Source organism: Salvelinus alpinus, chromosome 8 (assembly GCF_045679555.1).
Source record: "Salvelinus alpinus chromosome 8, SLU_Salpinus.1, whole genome shotgun sequence".
NCBI lineage: Eukaryota > Metazoa > Chordata > Actinopteri > Salmoniformes > Salmonidae > Salvelinus > Salvelinus alpinus.
In genome coordinates, this window is record NC_092093.1 from 64477494 (window position 1) to 64492189 (window position 14696).

The 14696-nt window shown below is 44.6% G+C and overlaps 1 protein-coding gene and 1 long non-coding RNA gene across 2 annotated transcripts; one reads left to right on the forward strand and one right to left on the reverse strand.

The window, feature by feature from the left end:
• Nucleotides 1-28: 28 nt before the first annotated feature.
• Nucleotides 29-1052, reverse strand: LOC139583483 (uncharacterized). The gene is made up of 2 exons (XR_011676562.1): nucleotides 389-1052; nucleotides 29-288 (listed from the first exon to the last, which is right to left on the reverse strand). It is a non-coding gene; the product is annotated as an uncharacterized lncRNA (long non-coding RNA).
• LOC139583481 (myoneurin-like) lies at nucleotides 1041-6603 on the forward strand. Its single transcript, XM_071414613.1, has 9 exons — nucleotides 1041-1178; nucleotides 1651-1697; nucleotides 2300-2592; nucleotides 2990-3885; nucleotides 4003-4162; nucleotides 4270-4448; nucleotides 4560-4643; nucleotides 5072-5173; nucleotides 5250-6603. The coding sequence occupies exons 3-9, from the start codon at nucleotides 2330-2332 to the stop codon at nucleotides 5921-5923; spliced, it is 2358 nt and encodes a 785-aa protein (XP_071270714.1). The 5' UTR covers nucleotides 1041-1178; nucleotides 1651-1697; nucleotides 2300-2329; the 3' UTR covers nucleotides 5924-6603.
• The last annotated feature ends 8093 nt before the right edge of the window (nucleotides 6604-14696 follow it).

The following is a 14696-nucleotide window of genomic DNA, read 5'->3' on the forward strand; positions in this document are numbered from 1 at the left end:
TGTATTTTAATAAAGGGAAACAGTAGAGTTGATTTTACAATGTTTATTTTTTAGCTTTATGAAGATTAGTGTCACGGTTCTCTAAAGTAGAACCCAGAAGCAGACCAGGACAAGGAGAGTAAGACGAAGGTGAGTATTTATTTACAAGTTTAAATGTAGTGATAGAAAAATCCAAGTAGCGGAGCGGGCAGCGGAGGTGAGTTGATGGAATTGAGTAAGCAGATCCAAGGAAGTAACTGAAGTCACCGACGACCAGGTAGGGATGGGATGAGTGTTCCGGGTGAATGACTGTAGACAGAAAAAACGGAGGTAAGTTCAAGGCAAGCAAGACGTACAAAACAACAAAACAAACTATCAAACTGGAGGCTGATACGCTGGCACAACATACTGTTCATGGCTAACGATCCGGCAGGGAATGGATGTCAGGTCAGCGCTTATGAAGTGGAGGGGTGATGATCAGGACCAGGTGTGCAGATAGCTGATGGGATACAAGTGCGGGTACTCAGAGATCCTCCAACTAGCTACGTCGCCCGGCAACCAGACAGGGTGCCTTCCAGGACACCGGAAAAAAACACTCCAGGACAGCACACAGGCAAAAACAGACTCAGGAAGCGGGATTCGTGACAATTAGCTAAATTACATTTTAAAGATTGGACTCAATGTTGTTCATGTTTTTGTATTTTTTTGTTATTTCTCTACATTGTTTTATTTATTTTTTATTTAACCTTTATTTATATTTAACTAGGCAAGTCACGTTTAAGAACAAATTCTTACTTAAAATGATTGCCTAGCAAAAGGCTTCTGCGTGGATGGGGGCTGGGATTAAAAATATAGGACAAACACACATCACGACAAAAGAGACAACACTACATAAAGAGAGACATAAGACGACAACATAGCATGGCAGCGACACAACATGGTAGCAGCACAAAACGGTACAAAGGGCAAGAAAGTAGAGATTGTTTTGTACAGTACTAAATAAATGCACTGTCACGTTCCTGTTTGAATTGTAAATATGATTTCTATTCAATAAAGAGACATTAAGCAGTTTGTCTTTCCACTTCATATAAACGTTTTAATGTATATTTTCAAACAACGCGAGATTTGAGCAGTGGATTTGAGTCGTGGTCTGACGTCATCCGAAAATGGCTACTTCGTCAAAGGGATTATAAAATACGGTATTTTCATTTTACACATTTACATCCGTCTATATGCTTTATTTCTACATTTCATATGTTTTAATGTTATATTTGTCCATGTGGTTACCCTCCTGAATGCCCCGTCATTTTAAAATTGACTAACTTCGCTAGTTTACCGCGCTCCTCGTCGCATTTCGAAATAAGAGCGCTTTGTTATTAACAGTAATTTATCCGCGAAATCAACATTTAAGAGAGATTAAATGGTTTCAAGCTTCATAAACGTTTATCTTAATGTACAATTATAATTATAGCATCAGAATGATTCACAATTAAATTGATATATCAGTAATGGTTCAACAGAACGTAGCTGATTTTCGCGGTTAGCTGTAGGGCAGTTAGCCATGGAACTGAGGAACTTTTATTTTCATAATGTTGGCTTAACTGTTCGATGAGATGAGTGTTGCGGTTGTAATTGTGTATTAATTTCAATCACTTATTTTTATCCCAACAGAACACCCGATACACACTTTCAACCAAACAATAACATTATTATAAAGGGTGAGTACATGTGTATTTATGTAAATGTGTTGTGTATCTTGCGGAGGGAGAGAGAAGTAAAGAACTAGAATGGTAGATGGATAAGCTATTATTATTTTGGGAGATAAAATATTGACTGTTTAAACAATAATGTTTTGGTAAAAAGATGAGGGCTGGACCTGGAGAAATGTAACCACTCTCAAAATCATAGGAATATGGATGCAAGGACTGACCATCCAAGATATCAACATAGTTTTAATCATGTTTTTAGGTTTTACAGTGTTTATTTATATTTACAATGTTTACAAACATTGGAGTTAAACAAGCTTATATTTTGGGTCCTGATGAAGTGTGACAGTTGAACTAAGCTCATTAGGCATTTCTAAGTTATATTCTTCAAGAATCCATGAGGATATATAATTAATTTATACGTCCAGAAATGGATGTAGATTTCCCCTTTAAATACTGTCAGTCTGAGGTTGGCCCTGTCCTAGCCTTTCTAAAATATAAACAGCAACAACCTTGCAAGCACACGATCTCCTCTGACATAAAGACCTTTTAGTAAAGGTATTGCACTGTTAGTTAAAAAACAATCCGATTGAAATTAATTCCCCTCCCTGCAGTTTGATCCCAGCGTGAACCCGGAAGCAGTAATGTCACAGCTGGCCCACAGCGAGCACCTGTTGGAGCAGCTGCGTTGGCAGCGGGAAAGCAACGTTCTGTGTGACATCACGGTCGTCGTGGGCGACACGCTGTTCCGAGCGCACCGTAATGTCCTGGCGGCGTTCAGCGGGTTCTTCTCCGCACTGCCTGACAGAGGTCACCTGGTCACAACCCTTAACCCGGAGTTTGTCAGTGGGCAGGCCCTGAACACCCTGCTGAAATACATATATTCTGGAGAACTACACACTGACAGGTAGGTACATCACTACACTGATGTGTACGAAGCTAATTTAGCAATAGGTGTGGCAATACTATTCATCAAATCAAAAGGTGTGTAAGCGCCCCTACTACTCCCTTTGTATAATACGACTACACCACCATCATACCATCACAATAACTATGTATCACAGGAGGGTGCTGAGGGCAGGAATGAAGTGAATGGAATGGTATCAAACACATGGAAAGCATGTGTTTGATGAGTCCGATTACCATTCCTTTTATTCCATTCCAGCCATTACTATGAGCCCGTCCTCCCAAATTAAGGTGCCACCAAACTCCTGTGCTATGTAGGATACAATATTGTTGTTGATCTGTTGTTTATCTGTTTTTGTTATTGATCTTTTGTTTATTTGTGGTTGCCATGATAACAGTGAGGGGTCGGAGGCCGTGCTGGGAGCGGCGGTGTTCCTGGGGATGAGGGAGGCGGAGCGTCACCTGATAGACAAGTCTGACAGCCAACGGGAGATGAGGATAGAGTCAGCCTCACCTACCACCTCCCCCCATTGCTTACCCTCACCCCACAGCCCAGAGGCGTTCAAGCCCTTGTCCTGCGTTTCTGGAGGGGGCTCGGTAGAGAGGGAGGAGGAGAGGGAAGGAGAGAAGGGGGAGGAAGAAGAGTGGGGAGATCCAGAATACACCCCTTCCTCCCCAAGCCCTCCAACATCCCCCCGAAGAGGAGCGAGGAAAAGAAAGGGAAGAAAGCCCAAAGCCACACCTCGCAACCAGACCTCACCTGGAAACCAAACCTTGCCTAGCAACCCAACATCACCTAGCCATGACGACACCCAAGATGACGCAACAGTCCCCCAGCCTCAGAGGGGTAGGGGGAGAGGGAGAGGAAGGGGAAGGGGGAGAGGAAGGGGGAGGGGGAGGGGAGGAGGAATGAGGAGGGATCTGTCTTTGAAGGAGTCAGACCTTCAGATCGTTGAGGAGAATGAGACAGACCTCAGCCCTTCATCATTGAAACCTGTCAAGAGGCAAAGGAGGAGCAGTGGAGAGAGGAGAGGAGTGAAGAGAGGGAGAGGAAGAGGGAAACTGGAGAACAGATCGAGCGATGGAGAGGGGGATGAGGGGAAGGCTGGGTTGAAGAACCAACAGGTGAAAGAGAAGCCAGTGTGTGCTGAGTGTAACAAAGAGTTCTCTGAGATCAGTAGTCTGAGGAGACACATGAGGATCCATAAAGGAGTGAAACCTTTCCAGTGTCTCTTCTGTTCCCGAGCCTTCACACAGGGAAACCAGCTCAAGACTCACCTCCGCATACACACAGGTAAGAGACACACACACACACATAGCTAGCAGACACACGGGTAAGACACACACACACACACTCCTCCGCATACACATACAGGTGTGAGACAACCTAACTGTCTCTCTGCCTTTCTAGGAGAGAAGCCGTTTGCATGTTCTCAGTGTGACAAGGGTTTTGCCCAGAAGTGTCAGTTGGTGGCTCACTGTCGAATGTACCACGGAGAAGAGAAACCTTACACCTGTGAACAATGTGGGCTGCAGTTCGCTACCTCATCTAACTACAAGATACACTGCAGGTAGGACTGTGTGTGTCTGAGTGTGCGTGCATGTGCGTGTGTGGAGAGAAGACCTATTTGTGTGTATCTATCTACCTGTGTGTGTGTCCATGTGTGTGTCCATATAGGAAGCACAGTGGAGAGAAGCCGTATGTGTGTGAACAGTGTGGGAAGGGTTTTGCCCAGGCCAGCACTCTGACCTATCACATGAGGATCCACACAGGAGAGAAACCTTACCAATGTGACGATTGTGGGATGGCCTTCTCCGTCTCTTCCTCTCTCATCACACACAAACGCAAACACACAGGTAACAAGCAAAGAGAAACATTACCAGGTAAATTTGTCTTGATGGTGTGTGTGTGAGCATGTGTCCCTGTATTCTCTGACGTGTGTGTCCGCGTTTCTGTGTGTTTTCCAGGTGAAGCTCCACACGAGTGTCTGGTGTGTCAGAAGGCCTTCATTACCAAACGAGAACTCAACAAACACTCCCATATCCACAACGGTGAGTCTACCGAACACACACACGTGAGAACCAACCACTTTGACTACTTAAATCTATCCAAGGGAAAAGATGACAAGCACCAAGTGTCCAGATGTCAAACAAATCACTGTCTGTTAGTTGTGTAGATCTACTGTGTTCTAGAAGGGCACATGTACTGGAGTGGAGAGTAAACACAAGATGGAGAGAGTCACTTGGAAGAGGAGAGAGAGAGATGTAGGTAAAGAATAGAGGATGGAGAAGAAGGGACCATATAGAAGTATAGCGGGAAGAAGGTAGAAGATGGAAGTGATGGATAGACTGATAAAGGAGTTGATATGGAGATTATAGATGTGGCTGAGTTTTTCCTGACCATGTGACTTGACCAGGAAAGACTCCTGGCCCTAGTTGTAGAGAATGGGGAAAGATTCGTGTGCTGTGCGTGTGTGTAGGTGGAGACCCAGCTGTTAAGCAGCGTGTGACATGTGAGCTGTGCGGAAACACCTACGCTGGCCTGAGCAGCCTGAAGAAACACCAAGAGAGACAACACTTAGGTGAGATGTGTGTGTGTGTGTGTGTGTCAACTTATCCTTTTGGCCATCTATGTTAACCTGTGTGTGTGTTCTCCAGTTCCAATGGCGGTTCCAGAATGGGCTCTCCTCCACAACATTCCTATCGACCACCAGGGGCTAATCTCCCGCGATGCGCCCAGCCTCATGCACGAGGAGCCAGACAACCCTGACCTCGAGGAGCCAGCCAACCATGACCCCGAGGAGCCAGGCAACCCTGACCCCGAGGAGCCAGACAACCATGACCCCGAGGAACCAGACAACCCTGACCCCGAGGAGCCAGACAACCCTGACCTCGAGGAGTCAGACAACCATGACCCCGAGGAGCCAGACAACCCTGACCTCGAGGAGCCAGACAACCCTGACCCCGAGGAACCAGACAACCCTGACCTCGAGGAGCCAGACAACCCTGACCTCGAGGAGCCAGACAACCCTGACCCCGAGGAACCAGACAACCCTGACCTCGAGGAACCAGACAACCCTGACCTCGAGGAGCCAGACAACCCTGACCCCGAGGAACCAGACAACCCTGACCTCGAGGAACCAGACAACCCTGACCCAACATCCCCTAACTTGAGCCCAAACCCTCTCAGTGTTCTAGTGGAACAGCTGCGTACATCTTCCTCCAACTTCTCTTCCCCACTCTCCCACTGTGATCCAGCCTACCCTGTCGAAGACATGGAGCAGATCATCATCATTAGAACTTTGGACAATGACCCCTGCCCTGACCCCTGACTCAACCACCTCTGACCCCCTCACCCAGATCCTAACATTACTCTCTCAGGCTTGGAGTGGATCCACCCTTTTTGAATGGATCAACGGGACCTACAGGATCCAATATGAATCAGCTGTAGTGTCAGATATAGAATTGTGAATAGTGTGGATGTTGACAAATCATATATGTAATTACATTTACATTTTAGTAATGTAGCAGATGCTCTTATCCAGAGTGACTTACAGTAGTGAGTGCATACATTTTTGTAATTCACTCCATCTTTTCATGAAATGAACTCATTCAGATCTAAACATTTATTTTATTGTATGTGTTAAATGTTTATTACTAGAGGTAATCACTGAGGACCTACCCACAGAACAGCCAGGTTCACCATCTCCTGACTTTGCACTTCTCTACACATCCTGAATCGTCCTCTGTTTAATGTTCTGGTTTTAATCCCACGTCTCAGTAACATGAGGCTTAATGTCTTATGGAATCTAGAGGTAGTATTGAGATGGATGGATATTTATGAAAAGTCAAGGTTTTTAATTCTTTATTGGGAGGAATACATTGTGCTTTCTCATCCTTTCCACAAAAGTACATTATCATTATACAGTGCCTTCAGAAAGTATTCACACACCTTGATTTTTCCCCCAAAAATTGGTGTTATAAAGTGGGATTAAAATGGATTTAATTGTAATTTTGTGTCAATGATCTACACAACATACTCAGTAATGTCAAATTGGAAGGAACATTCTAAGATGAGTAAAAAAATATATATGTGAAAAATACAACACTTACAGTTGAAGTCGGAAGTTTACATACACTTAGGTTGGAGTAATTTTTCAACCGCTCCACACATTTCTTGTTAACAAACTATAGTTTTGGCAAGTCGGTTAGGACATCTACTTTGTGCATGACACAAGTAATTTTTCCAACAATTGTTTACAGACATTATAATTCACTGCATCACTTATAATTTACTGCATCACAATTCCACTGGGTCAGAAGTTTACATACACGAAGTTGACTGTGCCTTTAAACAGCTTGGAAAATTCCAGAAAATTATGTTATGGTTTTTGATAGGCTAATTAACATAATTTGAGTCAATTGGAGGTGTACCTGGGGATGTATTTCGATGCCTACCTTCAAACTCAGTGCCTCTTTGCTTGACATCATGGAAAAAATCTAAAGAAATCAGCCAAGACCTCATAAAAACATTTGTAGACCTCTACAAGTCTGGTTCATCCTTGGGAGCAATTTCCAAACGCCTGAAGGTACCACGTTCATCTGTACAAACAATAGTATAAACACCATGGGACCACGCAGCCGTCATACCGCTCAGGAAGGAGATGCGTTCTGTCTCCTAGAGATGAACGTACTTTGGTGCGAAAAGTGCAAGTCAATCCCAGAACAACAGCAAAGGACCCTGTGAAGATGCTGGAGGAAACAGGTACAAAAGTATCTATATCCACAGTAAAACGAGTCCTATATCGACATAACCTGAAAGGCCGCTCAGCAAGGAAGAAGCCACTGCTCCAAAACTTCCATAAAAAAGCCAGACTATAGTTTGCAACTGCACATGGGGACAAAGATTGTACTTTTTGGAGAAATGTCCTCTGGTCCGATGAAACAAAAATAGAACTGTTTGGCCATAATGACCATCGTTATGTTTGGAGGAAAAAGGGGGAGGCTTGCAAGCCGAAGAACACCATCCCAACCGTGAAGCACAGGGGTGGCAGCATCATGTTGTGAGGGTGCTTTGCTCCAGGAGGGACTGGTGCACTTCACAAAATAGATGTCATCATGAGGGAGGAAAATTATGTGGATATATTGAAGCAACATCTCAAGACATCAGTCAGGAAGTTAAAGCTTGGTCGCAAATGAGTCTTCCAAATGGACAATGACCCCAAGCATACTTCCAAAGTTGTGGCAAAATGGCTTAAGGACAACAAAGTCAAGCTATTGGAGTGGCCATCACAAAGCCCTGACCTCAATCATATAGCATTTGTGGGCAGAACAGAAAAAGCGTGTGCGAGCAAGGAGGCCTACAAACCTGACTCAGTTACACCAGCTCTTGTCAGGAGGAATGAGCCAAAATTCACCCAACTTATTGTGGGAAGCTTGTGGAAGGCTACCAGAAACATTTGACCCAAGTTAAACAATTGAAAGGCAATGCTACCAAATACTAATTGGGTGTATGTAAACTTCTGACCCAGGGGAATGTGATGAAAGAAATATAAGCTGAAATAAATCATTCTCTCTACTATTATTCTGACATTTCACATTCTTAAAATAAAGTGGTGATCCTAACTGACCTAAGACAGGGAATTGTTACTGATTAAATGTCAGGAATTGTAAAAAAAACGGAGTTTAAATGTATTTGGCTAAGGTGTATGTAAACTTCCGACTTCAACTCTATATAACTTGATTAGATAAGTATTACAACCCCTGAGTCAATACATGTTAGAATCCCCTTTAGCAATGATTACAGCTGTGAATCTTTCTGGGTAAGTCTAAGAGCTTTGCACACTTGAATTGTACAATATTTGCACATTATTATTTTCTAAATTCTTCAAGCTCTGACAAGTTGGTTGTTGATCATTGCTAGCAATGTCATAGACTTACAAGCCGATTTAAGTGAAAACTGTAACTAGGCCACTCAGGAACATTCAATGTCGTCTCGGTAAGCAACTCCAGTGTAAACTCAGCAAATTCGTAAAAATCCAAATAACTTCACAGATCTTCATTGTAAAGGGTTTAATAAACTCTGTTTCCCATGCTTATACAATGAACCATAAACAATTAATAAACATTGACCTGTGGAACGGTCGTTAAGACACTAACAGCTTACAGACGGTAGGCAATTAAGGTCACAGTTATGAAAACTTAGGACACTAAAGAGGCCTTTCTACTGACTCTGAAAAACTCCAAAAGAAAGATGCCCGGGGTCCCTGCTCATCTGCGTGAACGTGCCCTAGGCATGCTGAGGACTGCAAATGTGGCCAGGGCAATAAATTGCAATGTCGGTACTGTGAGACGCCTAAGACAGTGCTACAGGGAGACAGGACGGACAGCTGATCGTCCTCGCAGTGGCAAACCACGTGTAACAACACCTGCACAGGATCGGTACATCCGAACATCACACCTGCGGGACAGGTACAGGATGGCAACAACAACTGCCCGAGTTACACCAGGAACGCACAATCCCTCCATCAGTGCTCAGACTGTCCACAATAGGCTGAGAGAGGCTGGACTGAGGGCTTGTAGGCCTATTGTAAGGCAGGTCCTCACCAGACATCATCGGCAACAACGTCGCCTATGGGCACAAACCCACTGCCGCTGGACCAGACAGGACTGGCAAAAAGTGCTCTTCTCTGACGAGTCGCGGTTTTGTCTCACCAGGGGTGATGGTCGGATTCACGTTTATCGTCGAAGATATGAGCGTTACACCGAGGCCTGTACTCTGGAGCGGGATCGATTTGGAGGTGGAGGGTCTGTTATGGTCTGGGGCGGTGTGTCACAGCATCATCGGACTGAGCTTGTTGTCATTGCAGGCAATCTCAACGCTGTGCGTTACAGGGAAGACATCCTCCTCCCTCGTGGTACCCTTCCTGCAGGCTCATCCTGACATGACCCTCCAGTATGACAATGCCACCAGCCATACTGCTTGTTCTTTGCGTGATTTCCTGCAAGACAGGAATGTCAGTGTTCTGCCATGGCCAGCGAAGAGCCCGGATCTCAATCCCATTGAGCACGTCTGGGACCTGTTGGGTCGAAGGGTGAGGGCTAGGGCCATTCCCCCAAGAAATGTCCGGGAACTTGCAGGTGCCTTGGTGGAAGAGTGGGGTAACATCTCACAGCAAGAACTGGCAAATCTGGTGCTGTCCATGAGGAGGAGATGCACTGCAGTACTTAATGCAGCTGGTGGCCACACCAGATACTGACTGTTACTTTTGATTTTGCCCCCCTTTGTTCAGGGACACATTATTCCATTTCTGTTAGTCACATGTCTGTGGAACTTGTTTAGGTTATGTCTCAGTTGTTGAATCTTGTTATGTTCATACAAATATTTACACATTTAGTCTTCTGAAAATAAACGCAGTTGACAGTGAGAGGATGTTTATTTTTTTGCTGAGTTTATATTTGGGCTTGTGTTTCAGGTTATTGTCCTGCTGAAAGGTGAATTTGTCTCTGTTGGAAAGCAGACTGAACCAGGTTTTCCTCTAGGATTTTGCCTGTGGTTAACTCGATTCCGTTATTTATTTTTTTACTCCCTAGTACTTGCCGATGACAAGCATACCCATAACATATTGCAGCCACCACCATGCTTGAAAATATGAAGAGTGGCCTCCCGGGTGGCGCAGTGGTCTAGGGCATCGCAGCGCTAGCTGTGCCACCAGAGACTCTGGGTTCGCGGCCGTGACCGGGAGGTCCGTGGGGCGACGCACAATTGGCCTAGCGTCGTCCGGGTTAGGGAGGGTTTGGCCGGTATGGATATCCTTGTCTCATCGCGCACCAGCGACTCCTGTGGCGGGCCGGGCGCAGTGCACGCTAACCAAGGTCGCCAGGTGCACGGTGTTTCCTCCGACACATTGGTGCGGCTGGCTTCCGGGTTGGATGCGCGCTGTGTTAAGAAGCAGTGCGGCTTGGTTGGGTTGTGTTTCGGAGGACGCATGCCTTTCGACCTTCGTCTCTCCCGAGCCCGTACGGGAGTTGTAGCGATGAGACAAGATAGTAACTACTAACAATTGGATACCACGAAATTGGGGAGAAAAAGGGGGGTAAAATTCAAAAATAAATAAATAAATATGAAGAGTGGTACTCAGTGATGTGTTGAATTTGCCCCAAACATAATGCTTTGTATTCTTGACATAATGTTCATTTATTTGCATTTATTTACTTTCATGCCTTATTCCAAATAGGATGCATGTTTAGAAATATTTTATTCTGTAGAGGCTTCCTTCTTTTCACTCTGTCATTTAGGTTAGTATTGTGTAGTAACTACAATGTTGTTGATCCATCCTCAGTTTTCTCCTATCACAGCCATTAAACTCTGTAACTGTTTTAAAGTCACAATTGGCCTCATGGTGAAATAAATCCTTGAGCAGTTTCCTTCCTTTCCGGCAACTGAGTTAGGAAGGACCAGAGGCGATTTTAGCATGTATATCTTAGTAAGACAAAAAAAAAGGAAAAAGAAGTGGAATGCGTTCCAGCAAAGCCACTATACTACACAACACTAAACAATACATTAATTGCACTATAACGGTGACAAACCATGCCCACAAACTGTTAGGGCCTACATAAAGCTTTCCCAACAGCAGAGTCCCAACAGCTGTCCCAACACCTTACCACTACACCTGGCCATCAGCGGACCGTTGTCTGGCAGCGAAATAGTTCATTCAGCCTCATTTACTGCCTTTAAAAAAAACATAGCTGATATGGCTGACTTGCTTATACAAATGTGGTTTCTAATGACAATTGAGATGTACAAACTATGGCATAAAGGGACGACAAGCGGATAAGAGGCAATCCGTAATTTTGATTAAGACAATGAGCACGCTAGGACGGATGTAGCGTTAGTCAATATAACTATTTGTTTTGTACTTTTGAAATGTACAGCGACAGAATTCAGAGCATGCGCTGTTCTTACAGTGCTCTCCCTGTTCTCCCAAGTTAGAACTGTAGGATAAATAAAGGGGGCATATAAGCAGACAATGAAAGCGCTTAAAATAGCGCTTAAAAAGCGCTTAAAATATTCGATGATTAGAACAGGATAGAACAGCGGCGTCTGGTAAGACAAGGGGCGGCGGACTATGTATTTTTGTAAATAACAGCTGGTGCACGATATCTAAGGAAGTCTCGAACTATTGCTCGCCTGAGATAGAGTATCTCATGATAAGCTGTAGACCACACTACCTACCGAGAGAGTTTTCATCTGTATTCTTCGTAGATGTTTACATACCACCACAGTCAGAGGCTGGCATTAAGACAGCATTGAATGAGTTATATTCCGCCATAAGCAAACAAGAAAACGCTCACCCAGAGGCGGTGCTCCTAGTAGCCCGGTACTTTAATGCAGGGAAACTTAAATCTGTTTTACCAAATTTCTATCAGCATGTTAAATATGTAACCAGAGGAAAAATAACTCTGAACCACCTATACTCAACACACAGAGACGCATACAAAGGTCTCCCTCGCCCTCCATTCGGCAAATCTGACCATAATTCTATCCACCTGATTCCTGCTAACAAGCAAAAATTAAAGGAGGAAGCACCAGTGACTAGATCAATAAAAAAAGTAGTCAGATGAAGCAGATGCTAAGCTACAGGACTGTTTTGCTAGCACAGACTAGAATATGTTCCGGGATTCCTCCGATGGAATTGAGGAGTACACCACATCAGTCATTGGCTTCATCAGTAAGTGCATTGATGATGTCGTCCCCACAGTGACCGTACGTACATACACCAACCAAAAGCTGTGGATTACAGGCAGCATCCGCACTGAGCTAAAGGCTAGAGCTGCCGTTTTCAAGGAGTGGGACTCTAACCCAGAACCTTATAAGAAATCCCGCTTTGCCCTCCGACGAACCATCAAACAGGCAAAGCGTCAATACAGGACTAAGATTGAATCGTACTACACCGGCTCTGACGCTCGTCGGATGTGGCAGGGCATGCAAACCATTACAGACTACAAAGGGAAGCACAGCCAAGAGCTGCCCAGTGACACGAGCCTACCAGACGAGCTAAAGTACTTCTATGCTCGCTTCGAGGCAAGTAACACTGAAACATGCATGAGAGCACCAGCTGTTCCGGAAGACTGTGTGATCACGCTCTCCGCAGCCGATGTCAGTAAGACCTTTAAAGAACATTCACGAGGCCACAGGGCCAGACGGATTACCAGGATGTGTACTGCGAGCATGCGCGGACCAATTGGCAAGTGTCTTCACTGACATTTTCAACCTCTCTCTGTCCCGAGTCTGTAATACCAACATGTTTTAAGCAGACCACCATAGTGCCTGTGCCCAAGAACACTAAGGTAAACTGCCTAAATGACTACTGACCCGTAGCACTCACGTCTGTAGCCATGAAGTACTTTGAAAGGCTGTTCATGGCTCACATCAACACCATCATCCCAGAAACCCTAGTACACCATGACAGTCGTGTAGAGGGCACATCAAAACCTATTCCACCTAAGGAGACTGAAAAGATTTGGCATGGGTCTTCAGATCCTCAAAAGTTTCTACAGCTGCACCATCGAGAGCATCCTGACTGGTTGCATCACTGCCTGGTATGGCAACAGCTCGGCCTCCAACTGCAAGGCACTACAGAGGGTAGTGCGAATGGCCCAGTACATCACTGGGGCCAAGCTTCCTGCCATCCAGGACCTCTATACCAAGAGGTGTCAGAGGTAGACCCTAAAAATTGTCAGACTCCAGCCACCCTAGTCATAGACTGTTCTCTCTGCTACCGCACGGCAAGCGGTACCGGAGCGCCAAGTCTAGGTCCAAGAGGCTTCTAAACAGCTTCTACCCCCAAGCCATAAGACACCTGAACATCTAGTCAAATAGCAACCCAGACTATTTGCATTGCCCCCCTCCCTTTACATCACTGCTACTCTCTGTTGTCATCAATGCATAGTCACTTTAATAACTCTACCTACATGTACATACTACCTCAACAGGTGCTCCCCGCACATTGACTCTGTATCAGTACCCCCCTGTATATAGTCTCACTATTGTTATTTTACTGCTGTTCTTTAATTACTTGTTACTTTTATCTCTTTTTCTTATCTGTATTTTTTTTAAACTGCATTGTTGGTTAGGGGGTCATAAGTAAGCATTTCACTGTAAGGTCTACTACACCTGTTGTATTCGGCGCATTGCTCTAAAACAGGTTATAGGCTACAGTAGAACAGTCAGAACAGTAGGCGAAATGAAGAGGGGCAAATAGACCAAATTATTAGGGTGAGGCACATGGGATAACATCTTACTACACAACATACACTTAGTATTATTTTCTTAGCTACAGTATACATATCTCCCTGGCATATTACATAATTTATGAAGCAGCATACAACTCCTTTTTGGACTCACATTGCTGTGCTCGGCTCACTTGAACAGGAAGGTGGCGTGGCGATCCTCCGAGTAAACAGTTGTTTGGAGCGCGGCACAAATCATGCTTCATTGACAGCATGGCCAATGTTGAACGTTAATCATTTTAAACTTGGAAAAGAGCCCCTTAATCCCAGATTTGGGATCACATAGCCACTGTCACTGATTCCTGTGGTGAAATATTCTATGGAATATATATTCCTTGTCTTTTCTTCAAACAATCATCTTTATTCAATATTGATTAATTATTGCAATATTGAAACCGTCACTATTGAGCCTACCCTTTACAGACCATGCTGTCCCTTATATATCTGATACCAAGATTGCTCAGTCATAGCTTTTTCACCCCCCCTACAATGACGGCCTACCGGGGAACAGTGGGTTAACTGCCTTGTTCAGGGGCAGAACGACAGATGTTTACCTTGTCAGCTTGGGGATTCGAACCAGCAACCTTTCGGTTACTGGCCCAACGCTCTAAGCTACCTGCCGCCCCATACTGACTCGAGACATTTCAGATTTTCATTTGTAAACATTTTGAAAAACATAATTCCAATTTGACATTATTGGGTATTGTGTGTAGGCCAGTGACACAAAATCTCAATTTAATGTATTTTAAAATCAGGCTGTAACACAACAAAATGTTGAAAAAGTCAACGGGTGTGAATAATTTCTGAAGGCAC